This window comes from Tachypleus tridentatus, chromosome 4 (genome assembly GCF_004210375.1).
Source record: "Tachypleus tridentatus isolate NWPU-2018 chromosome 4, ASM421037v1, whole genome shotgun sequence".
NCBI lineage: Eukaryota > Metazoa > Arthropoda > Merostomata > Xiphosura > Limulidae > Tachypleus > Tachypleus tridentatus.
Genome location: NC_134828.1, coordinates 37,087,992 through 37,105,955, shown reverse-complemented (window position 1 = coordinate 37,105,955; position 17,964 = coordinate 37,087,992). Strand labels below are relative to the sequence as shown.

Here is a 17,964-nt window from a genome sequence, read left to right as displayed (position 1 = left end):
GGTAACGTCTAAAGTCTAGTAGATGGATTTACTCTAATCGTGCCTAAAAGAATTTCTATTTGAGGGTAGGCTGGTAGGTAAAGTGCTGAGTAATAAAGTTGAATCGGGTTGTATGCTTAGTATTGCCTGTAAAGAAAATATAGCTAATAAATAGACTAGTAGAATATCCGTGTTTAAAAGTGTTCCAAGTGTTGTGGATATTAAAGATTCCTTCTTATTTATTTTAGTAACCTTTAATTTTTAGGAGCAGTTCAATAACGCAATAAGTTATTCGTAGCGTACTAGGTTGATACTGTATTTCCTGCTTATCCTAGAATTTCCAGTTCATCAATTCGAAAATAAATATTGGGTTATTACAAATGGTTACCATTGTTGTTTGTTATTAAACACAAAAATTCACAAAGGGCTATCTGTGTTCTGCCCACCATGGGTATCAAAACCCGGTTTCTTGTGGTATAAGTCCGCCGACATACCACTGTGCTACTGGGGGAATCACAGAGGGTTCTTGCCTTCATAATATTTATCTTTTGCCATTACTAGAAAAACATACAATGACTTCAGAATATTTTTCACGGTATCACTGATTATTAGATACCACTTAGGAGAGCTAATTATTCGAATATTTTAGAATAAGCCTTTGTTTACAGTTATAACTCTTGAGTGTAAGTTATAGAACAGGCTTTTCATTACAGTTATAGCTTTGAAGATGAGTTATCATTTCGAGAATGATACCTGTAATATTACCCCACCTTTAAATAATGTAAAAACGTCATTTGTTATGAACATTTATTCACAATAAAAAGAATACAACATTAAAATCTTTGCAACTTCTCTTTGTTGACATGAAAATGACATAAGAATGTCGAAATGTTGTTCTTCACTTTACTTTACTTAAAGTTTCAATACTCGTACCAGCCATCTTGATAATACATTTTTACTTCAAGTGGGTTTTCGTTAGCACAGACAATAAATAGTTATTAAAAACAGGACTAGCCATAAAAAGAGATTTCACATATGTTTCGGTATCTGTGTAAAGTATTGTAACATTGTATTAATTTCAATCGTAAATACTCCATTTTATTACAGACATTAGAGAAGCCTATTTTTCGGAAAGTTAGTGTTAAAATTCCGTAGTTTTAATGTCGATAATGATTTCAGAGATATAACATGAAATAATTCAGAAATGAAATAAATTTTATAATATTGTTCAGATTGTTGGTACAAAATAAATTTCTGTTTAAAATTAACTTTACTAGAGTGTTGCTTCATACAGGTTCACATAAACCTCGTTCATGCGAATGAATATAAATAATTTGTGTATCTGGTAAAAATAAAAATAAAATTTATTTACTGTTGCGTTTTTTATTATTTACAGGGAGAAAAAAACAATCTTGTATTATTTGGGGGTTATGTTACAAGTTCATGAAAAAATTACCACACGGAGTATTATATAGATATTAACGACTTTCAAGGTTTCTGTGTTAAATATTTTATTGTTATAGAAGAAATTCCCACCTTTCATAGTTTGGACCAACAGAAAGAATTAATTCATTGAATATTTATAAATGAAAAAACGATTTCAAATAATAGCATAAACATGGAAATGTCTGATCATGTGTCAAATATTCAACATAGTTCTTGTGAAAAGATGACTTTGTGGAGTCATGTTCAGAAAATAGAACTTTCTGTATTCCAGATACGAACTATTCAGATAATATCATCTATTCAGAAGCTTCACACGAACCATCTTCCAAAGAAAAGGTAGCCGGACAAAAACTGACAGAAAAATATGATACTCTGGGCCGAATTAATGTAGAGGAGACAGACAGAATTATCAGTTGTAGTTCTTTCGACGATACGGATTTTCGACAAGATTTAGAAGATGAATTAAATAACTTATGCAGCGAATTGACCGAACAGGACATAGCCCAAGTCGAAACGGTTTTTCGTAGCCACAAAACATTTGTGTTTGTGTGCCAGTGTCTGGCCAATCTGTAGTTGAATAAACCAGAGGAAGAATGGCAGGTATCCCTGACCTGCTGTTTGATAAAGGAGAAACGAGAACACGAACTAAACGAAGACTGAAACTGGTCCTCGCCGAGAAAGGCACATGTTTCATTCTTTGGCATGATGTCATTGACAATTTGACGAACTACGAGGCCCAAGATAATACTTTTCACACCATGTTCCTTTCCACCGATCACAGCCAAATGGGTGGTTTCAGTTTCGAAAACAAAACAGTTGCCAGATAGTTTCACGAACAAGTCGATCTACTGACGTCGGGTCCTCTCAATATTTCTTTATCCGTTCCTAAAGATAAAGGGAAAAATTCCAGGAAGTTGGAAAAAGTAAAGTTACCCCAAAAATGTGATATTTCTCTTCCTTGCTGTTTCGAACACGTCATAAGTATTGATATTAGAGACAAAGAGCAATTCTATACTAACCAGTTTTAGAGTAGAAATAGGTTTTTAAAAGACAAACCATCTCTCGAGATGCTACCTTCGGACTATAGTTAATAAAATTATGTGTCAACTTTCTTTTAAGAACTTTATATAGAACACAATAGTATAAATGAATTTCGTGTATATACACACTTTTATAACAAAATGTAGACAACATTAACGACACGTAAACCGCTAATAATAATTCGCTCTGGTAATAACAGATTTTGTGTTGTTGAAATATTGTAGAACACATTTCTTTATTTGCAGGCAGAAATCCTTATTAATATTTTAAACCTGAAATTGCTAATGTATTTTCTTGTATGTTGTAGAATTCACTAAGACTTAAATCACATACACAAAAGAAACGTGACATTTGTAAATTACTTTTAATTAACTTCTATGTTTGGTGACAACGTTATTTTTATATGGAGAGTGAACCTGAAAATATGTGTGCACACGTGTATGTACTGCAATATAACGACAAAAACCCTTAAACCAATTTTTTTAGTAGATATTACATCCTTTGAATTTTTTTTAAACTAGTTTCTTCAAATATCGGAATTTTTTCTTTGATACCAACTTTCGCGAGTCATGTTCTCTGTCATTACCAATTTTCGTGAAATAAGCTTCCTTCCTTTATAAAAATAATATGCGACAACTATGTGTAGTGAGAATACAGACAGCTTTATATAACATTTTATGATTAATTAGTTAGTTAGATCTGATGATCAAGAAATTTTTTAAGTTACTTAAGTTAAAACTCGTAGTGATCCTTAATTTCTTGTGTTTTTATAATAACAGACCTTGAAATTTAAACCAATAGTGTTATGGTAGAGATACTAGAAATAGCACGAACTTTATGTTATACAATGAATTATGGTTCAAAAAAGAAAAGGAAAAAAAACTTTAATTAAATAATTTGGCCTTACTGTTTGCTATCGTCAAACTGTATTACATACGTCTTCTAAAAATATGTGTAGTTGATATATACATGAATAGACGCCTTTTATCCGAGTTAACTTTTATTAGCTTATTATATCTTAGTACAGAGCCGGGGTTGTTTTTAAGGGACAGAATCCAATATTTCCATCAATCTGACAGTGTTATTGTTATTATATGAACGTATAACTACTTATACTGTTTTTGTTAAAAAAAGTTTTAAATTGTTGAGACAAACATAATTTATGTGGCTTGTACGTCACTAAAAGTTAACTACGTTGAATAATTTTATTTCAAGATCTTTACTGGTTTGTGCCATCTTGTTTTTTAAATTTTATTTTGTACATTTATACATTAGATATGGAAATGGTGCTTGCATTGTGATCGCTACATATATTTACTTCGTTCTATATTAAACCTCAGCTAAGACTTTTCATTTATCAATAAATTTTCACCTGACAAATATTTAGCGATCTGCAGATAATTTGTTCACCGAAGAAGACAGGAAGAGCTAAACATCCATTTCTTTTCTTTGTATAACGTTTACACAACCAGTTCCCCCAATCATCAGGTGTCTGAATTACATTCACAAACTACTCACTAAAAGCATCGTCGATTTTCTGTGTAGCATCTGTTAAAGCAAAGCTGTAAAAGGATTTATTTTCATTTTCTTACGTTAATAATCGGAGCAGGAGGTGAATGTGTGGTGAGAAAAAGAAAAAGTTCGCAGAATTTTTCAGCTTGAAGTGACACTTATCTGAGATAGTTCAGTGGAAACCACTGATAATTTGTGAAGAGAATTTATTAGACTCGTGTCTGTACTTCATTAAAGAATACTTTCTGTGTAACGGAAACAAATTTTTATTCAGAAAAAGTGAGTAAACCTAATACATGAGAAACACTCAAGAATCTGAAAATGTATCAGTGAAGTATTCGAGGATAAGACCTCATCGCACTAATTCAGATAATAGTGTATTTTTACCTTTTCTGATACACTAAGGTATTCTTGATTTTTGATATACAGTGGCACCTCGGTTCTTGAAAAACTTCGAAAACTGAATTAATTTTTCTCATAAGAAATACTGTAAATTAAATTAATCAGTTACAGACCTCTAAAAATTACGCATTATGAAGCATTTTAAGTAAAATATTGCTTATTTATACCTGTATAATAATACTTACATGCATAAAGTCAACCACAAAAACTATAAACACAATAAAAAAAACAATAAATGAAAATTTAACTGCACTTTACCTGTGCTGAGGAGAGCTGATGGCGTAAGTGAAAGGTGGAGAGTAAGAGGGTTATTATTGTTTGGAACGGGAATAACCTTCCATAAAAAACGTCAGGTAACTCTCCTTCTGGGGTTCTTTCTCTTTTCTGTCTCTTTGCACCGCTGCAAACTGCTTGAGACTTACTGGACCTATTTCTCACTAAAATCTTGTCTAATGTGGTTTGTTTCTGCCTGCATTTTAAAATGTTTCTGAAGTAAGATATGGCATTGTTATTGAAAAGTTTTATGCTGCGGTTTCCTACAGCTTTGCCAGGGTGAAATTTTTCCACAAAACTTTGTAACTCTCCCATATTTCCACACATTTCTTTGATCAGTGAACTGGGAACATCATCCATTCCCTCCTCCTCATCTGAAGACACTTCCTCAGTTGCCTTCTGGTGCTGCTCCTTCTAAAGGTCTTGGAGTTCTTCCGTGGGGATCTCAGTGTTGTAGTTTTCCACCAACTTTTACACATCATCACCACTCACATTCAAGCCCATACACATGCCTAGTGAGACAATATCCTCGACAACAAGCTCAACCTCATAGCCTTCAAAGTCTCTATTTGCTGCTGAGTCTTCTGAGTTCATGGTCCTCAAAGACACTTCCCTCCAGGTCTTGTCTATGATTCTCAAACAATGAAGTACATTAAAGTGATTTTTCCAGAACTCTCTAAGGGTTAACTCTGTGGTAGTGGTCACTTCAAAGCACCTTTGAAATAGTGATTTGGTGTAGAATTTCTTATAGTTCGATATGACCTGCTGGTCCATTGGCTGAATGAGAGGAGTCGTGTCAGGAGTCAAGAGCTTTACAGTAACGAAACTGTCTCCTACACCAACCCGTCCTCCAAGCCTGGTGAATGAGCAGGTGCATTGTCCATCACAAGAAGGGCCTTGAGTGGTAACTTTTCTGTGAGGTAATTCTTTACACTTGAGGCAAAAACTTCATGAACCCACTCCATAAAAACTGCCTGGTTAACCATGCTTTACTATTAGCCCTCCACATGACATTTAGTTCACTTTTCAGGACTTTATTTTTCTTAAAAACCCTCGGGTTCTCAGAATGGTACACAAGCATAGGCTTAAGTTTTAAGTCCCCACTTGCATTACGACATAACAATAGAGTTAGCCTGTCCTTCATTGGCTTGTGTCCTAGTAGTGACTTCTCCTCCTTGATGATTTCGGTCCTCTTTGGCATTTTCTTCCAAAAGAGGCCTGTCTCATCACAGTTGAACACTTGTTGGGGAATAAAACCTCAGCTTCTATAGAGTCCTTAAGTTCCCTAACGAATTTATCAGCAACGTCTTTGTTAGAACTGGCACCCTCCTCATGTCTTGCCACACTATGTATGCCACTTCTCTTCCTAAATGTTTCAAACCACCCCTACTAGCATTAAAGGCATCGCTTATATCAGCACTCGTTCCAGCGGTGTTTTTCAGGAGGTCAGAATGCTTTCCTTTCTCACAAATGATGGTCTCAAAAATGCTATCACCAGCTAACTGTTTTCGTTTACCCAAATCAACAACAGTTTTTCTACCTCTTCCATTGTTTGTGATCTTTGTGGCGTAAGCACTGTCACTTTTTTTGCAACATCAGGTCCTCTGATGACCTCTTTATTTTTCAGTATGATGCAGACTGTATACTTCGCCATACCAAACTGTGTAGCAAGATCAGACACGCAAACACCACTCTCATACTTCGCTGTTAGATCTTTTTTCACCTCTATTGTGGCTCTAACAACATTTCTTTTTGGTTTGCTGCTTTCATTATCTTTCTTTGACCCCATGGTGGCTTATTTGATCAGAATATTTAGAAAAAACAAAAAAACGAGAACGTTCACAGCCGATTTTAGCGGGGTGTGGACTGAGCGACAGGTGTTTTGGTTAAGCTTGGCGTGGGCTGAAAATGGTTGAAGGGGGTTTGTTCGGGTCATCAGTCGGGTAATTTCGGGGGTTCGGGCTGCGACAGCTTGGTTCAGGAACCGAGTTTATGTTGAACAATCGAGACATTTTTTTTATCAAACAATATGTTCAAGAACCGAGGCACCACTGTAATTTCAAATTATGACGCACACGAGATAGTTCATAACTTTGCTGTAAGGAGTTTTGATGTTATGTTATTGGGTCATTTAGGTACTTTCTCTGGGGAATTAATTATCTTCTCGGAGTAATACAAATTCGTTAATAATAATAACATACTTCGCTTTAAAAAACGTATTATCAATTCACGATCTGTTATAAAAATTAGACCACAACAGGTGTTTTTTATGAGTTGTTAAAATATTACTATTTGTGGAAACTATTGAATATTTTAAATAGAACGTAACGAATATCTGCGTGTCTATGAAACGATACTTTATTTTAAAGACTTTAAATATATTGTATTTTTGTTGTATTAAACAAGCAAAAATTGGCTTTAAAGTGATATTTAGACGTGGAATTTTGCTGTACATAGAGCTATTTTTATTTCTGCCTTTAAACTGTTTTGTATGCTCATATTATAAATTTTGAATGTTAACTTCAAATGATGTTTTTGGCTGGAATGTAACACCCGAGCTGTGCTGTATGTGTACGATGGCTGGATGTTTGTTCAAATATAAGGCCTTCATTTTTTATCTCTTTTTCTGTAAAAAATGTGGGCTTTAACATTAAATAAAAGAGTAGAAAATATTTTTTTTTCATAGCATCTTTATTGTGGTTATTCCTAAAATAAATCAGAACAAATATTTTAACAGTATTTCCTGGTATGGTTCGGTCGTTGATTAAGAACAAAGACACATAATGGGCTTTCTGTGTCGTGCCCACCACGGGTAAAGAAACCTGGTTTTTGGTGTCACGAGCCTGTACAATTATTGCTTAGCCACTTGGTGTCTATGAGGGAAGGAGGTTATGTCACTGAGTAAAAAAATCTACAAGAGGTAGTTCATGGTTTTAGTCCCTTTCTTAAATTAAAAAACGTTACATAAATGAGTTACTTTAAGGGCTTTCTTATATAAAAGTGTACAGACAAATTACAGCAGGGGCTTTACTCTTCTATGAGTTGCATCAGGGTCTTGTCAGTTTATCAACGGGTCCGGCATGGCCAGGTGGTTAAGGCGCTTGACTCGTAATCCGAAGATCGCGAGTTCGAATGTTACACCAAACATGCTCGCTCTTTCGGCCGTGGGGGCGTTATAATGTGACGGTCAATCCCACTATTCGTTGGTAAAAGAGTTGTGGGTGGTGATGAGGTTTTTTATAATGTTTCAGTTTCAATGCATAGAAATGTGTTAGTACTGGTACTTGTTTCGATTAAGAACTTGCAAACATAGTTCAGTTTTCCGCAATAATTCACAAAACATTTGAAACCACAATTTTTTTATTCACATATCATGATTTAATACAATGTTAAAGAGTTCCTTGAAAATTATATTTACAGTTCCTTCACTTACAATTTGTGAGAAATTAATTTTTATTTTACTGTGACATTAGGTTAGATAACTTCACCCATACCTTACTGAGGTGAACCACTTTTTAACCTTAATTTTGTATTCTGCATACAGTTTTATACTTTATTTATTACAAAGTGATTTTAAACTACTTACTTTATTAGAGAAGGGATATTACACTACACATTTATTACAGAAATAATTTTATACTAATTACTTTGTTACATAATTATTTTAACAACTTTAATTATTACAAAATTAATAATTTGAAACTTCTCACTATTTATTAAATAATGATTTCAAGCTATTTAATTTAGTTATTACAGAAAAATATTAAAGAATTCTTTATTTATTACATACAGAATTTTAAACCAGGTACTTTATTTTTACAAAGGGATTTTATACTACTTACTTTATTACAAAAATATTTTTAAACTACTTACTTTATTTTTTACATAATGATATTAAACTACTAAGTCTATTTATTACAAAGGGACATTAAACAACTTTGTTACAAAATTAATAATTTGAAACTACTCACTTTATTGAATAATGATTTTAAACGATTTACCTTATTTATTACAGAAAAAATTTGAATAACTTACTTGAATTAATACAGAAGGGATTTTCAATTACTTTATTAATTAAAGGTTGTTTTTAACTACTTCATTTATTTATTACATAATGATTTTAAACTACTAACTTTTTATATTACATAATGATTGTAAAATATTTATTTTATTGCAAAATGATTTTATACTACTTACTTTATATATTACATAATGATTTTTTAAACAATTTATTTATTATAAAGGGATTTTAAACTAATTTTATTTATTACACAAATAAATTTGAACTAATTACTTTATTTGTTACATAATTATTTTAATCTACTTACTTTATTTATTACAGAATTAATAATTTTAAACTACCCATTTATTTATTTAAATCACTTTAAACGATCTTAAACTTCTTATTTTATTTATTACATAATGATTTTGAACTACTTTATTTATCACAAAGAGATTTTAAACTACTTACTTTATTTATTACAGAGGGATTTTAAGCTACTTACTTCATCACAGGAAGGATATTAAACTACATATTTTATTCATTACAGATATATTTTTAAACTACTCACTTTACTTATTAAATAATGATTTTAAAGTATTTATTTATTATATAAAAATTTTAATCTACTTATTTTATTTATAACAGAAAGAAATTTAAACCACTTACTTTATTTACTAAAAAGGGAGTTTAAAAATAATGATTTTACACTACTTAGTTTATTTATTACAATTGCAACTTTAAGCTTTCCATATCTCATTCTCTTTCTTTGATTCCACAGCCAACTGTAACTGAGTTATTTTTGCATGTTCAGTTTCAAGAGCTCCTGTTAAAACTTCACAGCCAAGGTTTTTTCTTTCACAAGCTTCTCTGCTGGTAAGACAAAGACTGAAGATTACTTTTTTGATATTATCAGAATGCTTTACTGGCTTGTAACAAAGGTTAAACAGTTTTTCAACTAATTAAAACATTTAAAAGTCTCTTACAGAAAGCCCTTAATAATAATACTAAAAAGATATAAAAAATAATATATATTATAGAAAAATAAAATAATTTAATTAAGTAATAACATATACAAATTATTATTTCAATAATAAAGGAATTCATTTTCATTTATTTATATGTTTATTTCACTCTTCTATTTGCTCTACCACCATTAAGTGCTTTTATTTATAAATCTTTCAAAATTGTTAGTGTAAGTTATTCATTTTCTGTTTCCAATCACTTACACAATTTTATTTCACAATTTGTATCATATTCTTAGAAAAGTGTACCAGTTCACTTCTTGAATACTGGATTATAGTCTATATGTAGAACAGACACGGTAGTGATAGCAGAAGAGCAGACAGACTTATCTGTCGTGTCAGTTCATTCCAGTAAATACCAATGTGGCCTGGTATCCAGAAAAAACTGGATAGAAATGGAAGATGAAGAGAAATGGGCCAGTCAGGTTTGAATATTGATGAGAACATGGTGAGAACTAACTTGAAGTGATTTCAGCACTAATAGAGTGGTAAGAGAGTTGGTATAAATAGTACAATTAGTGTACAGCATAGCCTCTATGTGATACAGGGCAAGAGAAATGGTGTGCAATTCAGCAGTGAACACAGAAACTGCAGAGGGAATTGTATGTGCAACAACTGAACCACAATCAACCACCCTGGCAGAGCCCACAATCATCTGATTTTGAACCATCCTTATAAATAGGAATGCAAAGATTGTTCTGAAGATGTTCAGCAAACAGAAGACAGAACTTTCAGTCAGGAGTAACTGCTTTCCTCAGATGGCTCATAGAAAGGTCACAGGTGAGGATGGTGATAAGCCATGGTGGGACTGACTGACCAGTGGAGACAGCAATGTTTTCTAAGGACAGGCTCAATTCAGCCAGCTGTGCTTGGACAGGAAGACCAAAAGGAAGCATGGCAGACCATCTATTCTGAAAAAAAACCCTGCACACCAAGGAAGAAAGACACACCCAAAGAGGGGATACTATGGTGTGGATCAAAGTTTTGAAGTATAAAGTAAAGAAAGTTGAAAACAGCAGAGATGAAGAGGAGGTGTTTGAGACTCAATGTACGAATTCTGGACTGGAGAAGTGTGGAAAATCCCCCTGCAGAGCTGAAGCCACAGATAGTGAATGGGGTCCAACAATTTTAAAGCTGAAAACTTTGCAGAACATTAGACCACTTTGTAATGAATAAGGGGTAGCTCAAAACAAACCACCTCGAAGATCTGTGATAGCCAGCCCTTACGATGGGGAAAAAAATCAAGAAAGGTTTAACATTTTCCTTACTTGAAAATGTATTTCCAACAGATATATCTCTACACATACAATAGTTATTTCTCATGCACCCACTGTTGAGAACTTGCACACACAATTAATCTTGAACTATGTTCCAGCTAAATCACATTTTAATGTGAGCTTCACTAGAACATGAGATAATCATCATTTAAAAATAACCACCCACCAATAAAAGAGCAACATATAATCCATCCACAGTAGATTCCCATCAACACTTGCATTCACTATTAACTTCATTCATAGATGAGACAGGAATAATGTGAACCAATAATGCTGAGAAAAGGTTGGGAAGGTGTTTAGTGAAGTATGCATCTGAAACACATTCTCAAACAAGGAAAATACAATCTTCTGAAATAATCTAATTAATTCTCTTCACACAGTAGCCAAATTCTACATTCACACAGTGGAGAGGCCTATGCAAAGGAGAAAACCTAAATGAGTTCTATTCTCCAAATGCAGTGGAAAGGAAAAGTCCACAGAACATGACACCTGTTAGTGAGGGCATAGTATGATAGAAGGGCAAAACTTGTGGGACAGTGCTTTCTTCTGAGGCAGGGTTTACTTTTTTTTCTAGATGGAAGTACGAAAGGAGGAAAACAAAGATTAGCTAATTTTTCTCAGGGGTAGAAAGAAAATTATATGATCAACTGATCTTTTTACATAACAGATTGGATGGACATAAAATGTAGTACATATTAGCTTAATGATCAGACATATATTTTAGTCTGTTTTCTACTGTACAATTTAATCACTACACATACAGGAGACTAAGGTCCCTTCCTGATTCCAAAGGAGAACACTTTGGCCCATTCTGATGACCAAAACCAGTGGAAAATCAGACCTTTTGGTTGACCTGTACTGTAATAACATGGATACTCCTTCCCTACTTCCTTATGCATTGTGCTGCTCACTCTGACTTTTTCTGGAGGGATTCCATAACTGCTAAGAAACTCTCCCAGTTAACCACCCTAATAGTTATATATAATATGGAGATGGTGAAGGTCTCTTGTTCTCCTCTTTTACACCATGGTGAGCAAAAGATGTTGAGGATAATCCATAAAAGTACCTGGACTCAGATTTAACCACTGTAACAGTCTTTCACTGGAAAAAGTACAACAGAATACCATGAAATCTATTTTATAAAGCCAGTATACATAAGCTATGAAAGTGTACAGGCACTTCCTTGGTGCTAGATGTTTTCAATGTACTCCTTGGCAAGCACAGTCTGGATGAGGCATTAGCATTTTTTTGACTTGAAATATCCACATGCCTCTCTGATCCACATAGCATTAGCATGCTGATTGTACTTTGCACAGAATGTGTTGACTTGTGATCTTGTAAATCAGAAACTCCTGTCACACACGTTCTGCATATGGGTCTGCTTAATGTCAAAACTTGGTTCGTAGACTGAAGAAGACCAATTGAAAGGAAAAATATATGTATATTTAAAACAAGTAGACTGTGTACTGTTTGTTTACTGTTAAAATCTATCACCAACAATTCACAGACTCCTATTGTAAAGGATTCAGCCCATACATAAGACCTCACAGTGATCCCTGAACTGAATAAGAAAAAAATCAGGTGAATGGTGCTCATACAATAAAAAATCTTGTGAGTCAGCAAAATATCACCACAGGAAGAGAAAACAAAATATACAAATCCATGGAATCCAAGCAATGAACAATGAAAGTGAGACTACCTGGTCCACATTGAAAAGAGAACAACAGTAGATATGGAAATATAAAAACAACAGTAATGAAACACTTACAGAATGGGGCAGGCTCAGATGCAGATAACTGTGAATCCTAGATCTGAGATCAGAATGGAACCAATCACATGTTGCACAATATTAGAAGTATCACTGACCAGTAGTGAAATATATATGTAAAAACGACACGTTTGGGTTGAGATTTTTTTTTTTTAGGTGTAGAGGAGTGAACAAAGTTTTAACCTTCTTCGGTCATCGTTGTTTGCTCCTCCATATATAAAAAAAAAATTTAAAAAATTTCAACTCAAACCAGCCAGTTTTACATATATATTTGTCTACAAGTGGGTTTTCTCGTCATCACTGACCGGTAGTGTCTTTACTGTCAGTACACTATTGAATGACTACTGTGAAGCAGTGTTATATATCTTGGAAGATGCCAGAAACATGAATACATAATCCAATAAATCCATGAAAATGTTGTTGAAGTGGCATGTTTGTGTTTTTATTTTATGTATCAGTTAAAAATAAACTGATCTAGGTATGACGACTGTGCATAAATAAAAAGATGTGGGAAAGAACTGGGATGCCAGATTAAACAATGAGAACAGATATAGGAATAAAAGAATAGGTCAATTAAACAAATATCAAAATGAAGGTAATTCAAATGAATGTTCCACTGATATGTTTTAAAATATATATTGTTCTTTCAGATAAAAAAGAAAGTTAAGAAGAGAGGGACTAAACAATGAATAGTAACAAAAGGTTAAAACAATAAGTACAGAAGGCAAACAGTGCCTAGGAAAGAATGAGCCTGCTGGTTCTCATGCAGATTACTATGAATGTAGGATGTATCATTCTATAATTGACTGGTACAATACATGTTGAGATGTACAGAAGTTGGAAATTTATTAAAGGCTAGTAACCTGCACACAAATTTACATGGTGATACGTGTAATGTATTAGCTCTTTGTGGTGCACAGAAATGAGTAGTGTTTCTGAACATTTTTCTCATGCTGCTTAACACACATTTTTAATTAAATAGCAAGGCCCTCATTCAACTGTTTAGTTCCCTTGAACATAAGTAGATTATTCTGAAGTTAGATAAAAAAGTATCTATTGCAAATAATATATACTGATCACTGTATCTGAAAATTAATGCAACATTAAATTTTTGGTATCCAGCATATGAATACAAACAATATCATTAATTCATATCAATTTTAATAGAAAATTGAACCTTTTACCACTATATTTGTTTGCTCATAACTCTTTCTGCTTATAGTACAGAGATGCCAACTATTTCAAATGACTGAGCGTTATGATTGTAGACAGAGCTTTTTCACAGTTTTAGTCCTTTTAGATTTACCAGAAACAAGACAATGTGGTGAACAAGGCCTCTTTTTTTCCATCTTGTGAACGATCACATTGGTGTTTCTATGCTGCTTAGAAAACGAGAAATACCCATCTATGCGAGTGCTGATTGGCTGACAAGCACTGATGACGTAACTATTGATTTCCCCACGTACCCAGTATGGAGAAGCACCTCACTCAAACTATTGGGAGACATTGGAGATACAAGTATTTTTTATTATTTCAAGCCCAAACATGATTATTGCAAGTAGCCATTTGGACTGTCTTTTATTTATTATCAAAATTTATTTGTATCTAACTAGAACTTTTCTTTTCACCCCTTTAAAGCCCTGGGGGAACAATTTATCACTTTATTGTATAGGCCTGTATAATATAACTTGGGAGTTGCAACAAGTTATAATATTTGTCTGTATGAGTGTATAGTCGTAATGTATACACCAAAATTGTAATGATTTCACTCAAATTGTAATGGTTGGTATCTCTGATAGTATATAGGTTATCAACATCATAACATTTCCTGAAGAACAAATGTACAAGATATGTCTTTGTAAATAAAATGTATGTTTTTACATGTTTAATTAAATGCCAATACTGTATGATATAAACAAAATGTATAAGATTGTAAAATTACATCTGTGTTTATTGACGTTATTTTTAAAAACAATAATAAAGCAATTACAAGTAATCACAATTATTAGAGAAATGAAAATAACCAAATGTTTATGTTTACTGTTTCTCTCTATATTTATAGTCGTTAATATGATATAAAACATATCTTTCAACATTTCAAATATTTTTTAGCTTCAACATTACTTTGCAACTGAGATCTATTTTTGCATTTGTATTCTGTTTATGTAATTAAATATATATGTATTTTGCAACTGAAGTCTCATTTAATATGTACATAAGTTGTTCAACAAAATACTTTGTACATCTGCTTAACAGATATGATAGAAATGCAAAAAACTATGAGCTTTCAATAATTATTTTCCATTTGTAAGATTATAATTAAAAAGTTAATATCAACTACAACCAAATTAAACACCAGATATTCCAAGATTAAAAGTACATCTGAATGAATAAAAGTCAACATACTAGTATTATTTGAAGCTTCTTAAAACTACAAAAAATTATCCAAACATAATTTATTAACATACAGGTACTCCTTCATTTGCTTTTGACATCGGACCAAACCCTCTTTCAAATCAGAAATATCTATTTCTGTTGATGATAAAGTCATTTCAAGCTCAAAGCACATGTTATGCTGTTTAGATAGCTGCTTAATCAGTTCAGAGTTTTTCAGTTTTTCTTCTTTCGAGGAGGAGTGCAAGTCATTACTTAGAGCTTTCCCTTCTCTGCCTGTAACTCCAAGAGCTCTTCTATCGGAGTAAGAAAAAAAATATTGATTAAAGAGTTATTTCATTAACTGAAAATCCATACTTTTCATACCTTTTGACCATTAGTGCTTTATAAGCTGTTCTTATAATCATATATAAATCATATATAAGTATGACAGAGAGATGAATTTATTGGTAATAGTAAAATTGAGAAATATTTTCACAAAACTAGCTTTTGTATTTTGAAATAAACTTAAAATTAAAGGAAGAATATTTATTAATATTAAGTCTTAGCATATACTAGGGCCGGGCATGGCCAGTTGGTTAAGGTGCTCGACTCGAAAAGATGCCTCTCTTTCAGCCGTGGGGGCGTTATGATACGATAGTTACTCACTCTATTTCTTGGTAAAAGAGTAGCCCAGGAGATGGCGGTGGGTGGTAATGACTAGCTGGCTTCTCTGTAGCCTTACACTGCTAAATTAAGTACGGCAAACGCAGATAGCCCTTTAAGAGTTTTGCTCGAAAATCCAAAAAACAAACAAACTATATATTAGAGATTAAAATATTGTGTAAGTTTTGAGTCACACTATTACTACTTCTTGTAAGAAGTAAGAATTATTTTCATTAAACTTGTATAGTTTATATGGTATTTGAATTATTATTGTCAATAACAACTCGGTGAAAATGAATTGAACCTACTATGTATGACAAATATGTAAAAGGCCCCCATTGGCACAGCGGTATGTCTGCAGACTTATTGCTAAAAACCGTGTTTCGATGGTCGTGATAGCGCAAATATCCTTTTGGTTTCTTCCCCCGAGTGCGGCGGTAAGTCTATGGATTCACAATGCCAAAATCAGGGTTTCAATTCCCCTCGGTGGGCTCAACAGATAGCCAGATGTGGCTTTACTATAAAAAACACACACTTTTGGCCCAGCATGGCCAAGTGTGTTAAGGAACTCGACTCGTAATCCGAGAGTTGCGGATTCGAATCCCGGTCGCAACAAACACGCTCGCCCTTTCAGCCATGGGAGCATTATAATGTGACGGTCAATCCCACTATTCGTTAGTAAAAGAGTAGTCCAAAAGTTGGCGGTGGGTGGTGATGACTAGCTGCCTTCCCTCTTGTCTTACACTACTAAATTACGGACGGTTAGCGCAGATAGCCTTCGCGTAGCTTTGCGCGAGATTCAAAAGAAACAAACAAAATCCCTTTATTTCACCCGTGTAGGTTAAATTGCACGTGTCACGACGTTTGACGCGTTATTTTCAAAATTTTATGAACTAACATTTTTAACCACTTACGTCAATGAGATTAGCATCAAAACGTAGTTCATAATCTAAATTTTAAAATTATATATGTTTTAATTTCTTAATTTAAGAGGAAATGTAAAGACAAAAGTTAAGTATCTGTTACTGTATGTCACATAATACGTCCAGCTGTCTTGTTACTCAGTTTCTATTTCATCACGCCCACTATTCAACATGTACAAATACATAAAGAATTAGAAACTCGAATTTGAGATTCAGACCTGATAAATATAAAATAAGAACCTCCCTCTTCTATGATTTGTCGAGATAACAATACATTTAGCAAATCAACTTGAGTAACTCCGCCCTTCAAACCAATCATTTGAAAGTTCTTAAGTACTATGACCAATAGAAAGAGTAAGTAGTAAGAACTACGTAAACCTGCTTAGTCAGTTCCCAGTATACAATCATACGTTCACATTGTATCCCCGCTTCAACAGAATTACACATATCTGTTATTACTATTTAAGAACATTTCTGTATCTCTCCTTCATTCACAACAGACTGTTCTCCAACTTCTAACAGAATATATACCTGTTTATCCCTCTTTTAGTTTAATCAGAAGTCTATCTGTCAGTGAAACTCTCGCGTAAGCTAAGCCTCACTGACATTGCAGTTTTTACTTAACAATAGCAGTGACTGGGCAGTTACTACGGGTTGCCATACTTCTCTTATTGTTATGTATTGTGTTTACGTCAATCGTGTTACCAATAGTGCACTGTGTACATGCCATAGTGGAACGTATTGAAGTCAAATACGTATTCCAATTTCATTCAACTACAGCTAAAGTTCTCGTAAGTTGTAGATTTACAAATGATTCACAAAATTTTCACCGGAATTACTCAGAAATCAGAACTGAACAGTCAAGATTTAGTTTAAGGTTGTTGTGTTTTTTTTATGTAATACTCTGACTGCGACTCTGATAGTGAGATAGGTACCAATAAAACATACGAATACAATTCAAAGTCGATTAGCACCAGACGTTTCAAAAAGTGGTTGTTTTACTTACCTTTTAGCCGTTTATTCCTTTCTATTAGCGCCAGTCGATTAATTAACAGACGTTTCCAGCTTGGTCTTCGTCAAGATATCTCCCAGCATTGTTTGCTTTTTTATCTACAGTATTATTATGCCTTCTCTATTATCATTATGATAGCGTTATAAACCTGTCTAACTGAGGCAAGAACGGTTTATGTACAATCATACCAATTATAGAGTTCTCATGCTGTTTAGAAATGGAGCACATGTTACAGCTCAGAACTTGTCCTCGAATGTTTAGTCAATT

General features: G+C 33.3%; 2 protein-coding genes across 4 annotated transcripts in view; one reads left to right on the top strand and one right to left on the bottom strand.

Annotated features, from left to right (window-relative positions):
• Positions 1–14,915, top strand: part of LOC143248855 (uncharacterized) — a 34,103-nt gene extending 19,188 nt beyond the window's left edge. The window contains exons 3-4 of the mRNA XM_076497702.1: positions 1,698–9,529; positions 13,374–14,915. Of these exons, the coding sequence (XP_076353817.1) occupies positions 1,698–1,998 (301 nt within the window). The 3' untranslated portion in view covers positions 1,999–9,529; positions 13,374–14,915. The remainder of the gene's footprint in view (positions 1–1,697; positions 9,530–13,373) is intronic.
• Positions 7,996–17,964, bottom strand: part of LOC143248854 (uncharacterized) — a 24,258-nt gene continuing 14,289 nt past the window's right edge. Inside the window, exons 1-3 of one of the 3 annotated variants that reach the window (XM_076497701.1) lie at positions 16,677–17,066; positions 15,192–15,413; positions 7,996–9,526 (exon numbers count right to left, since the gene is read on the bottom strand). In XM_076497701.1, coding sequence (XP_076353816.1) covers positions 9,394–9,526; positions 15,192–15,413; positions 16,677–16,708 — 387 coding nt within the window. In that variant the 5' untranslated portion in view covers positions 16,709–17,066 and the 3' untranslated portion in view covers positions 7,996–9,393. Of the gene's footprint in view, positions 9,527–15,191; positions 15,414–16,676; positions 17,067–17,964 lie in introns of those variants that run through there. The other 2 variants (XM_076497699.1, XM_076497700.1) reach the window with 2 other exon arrangements.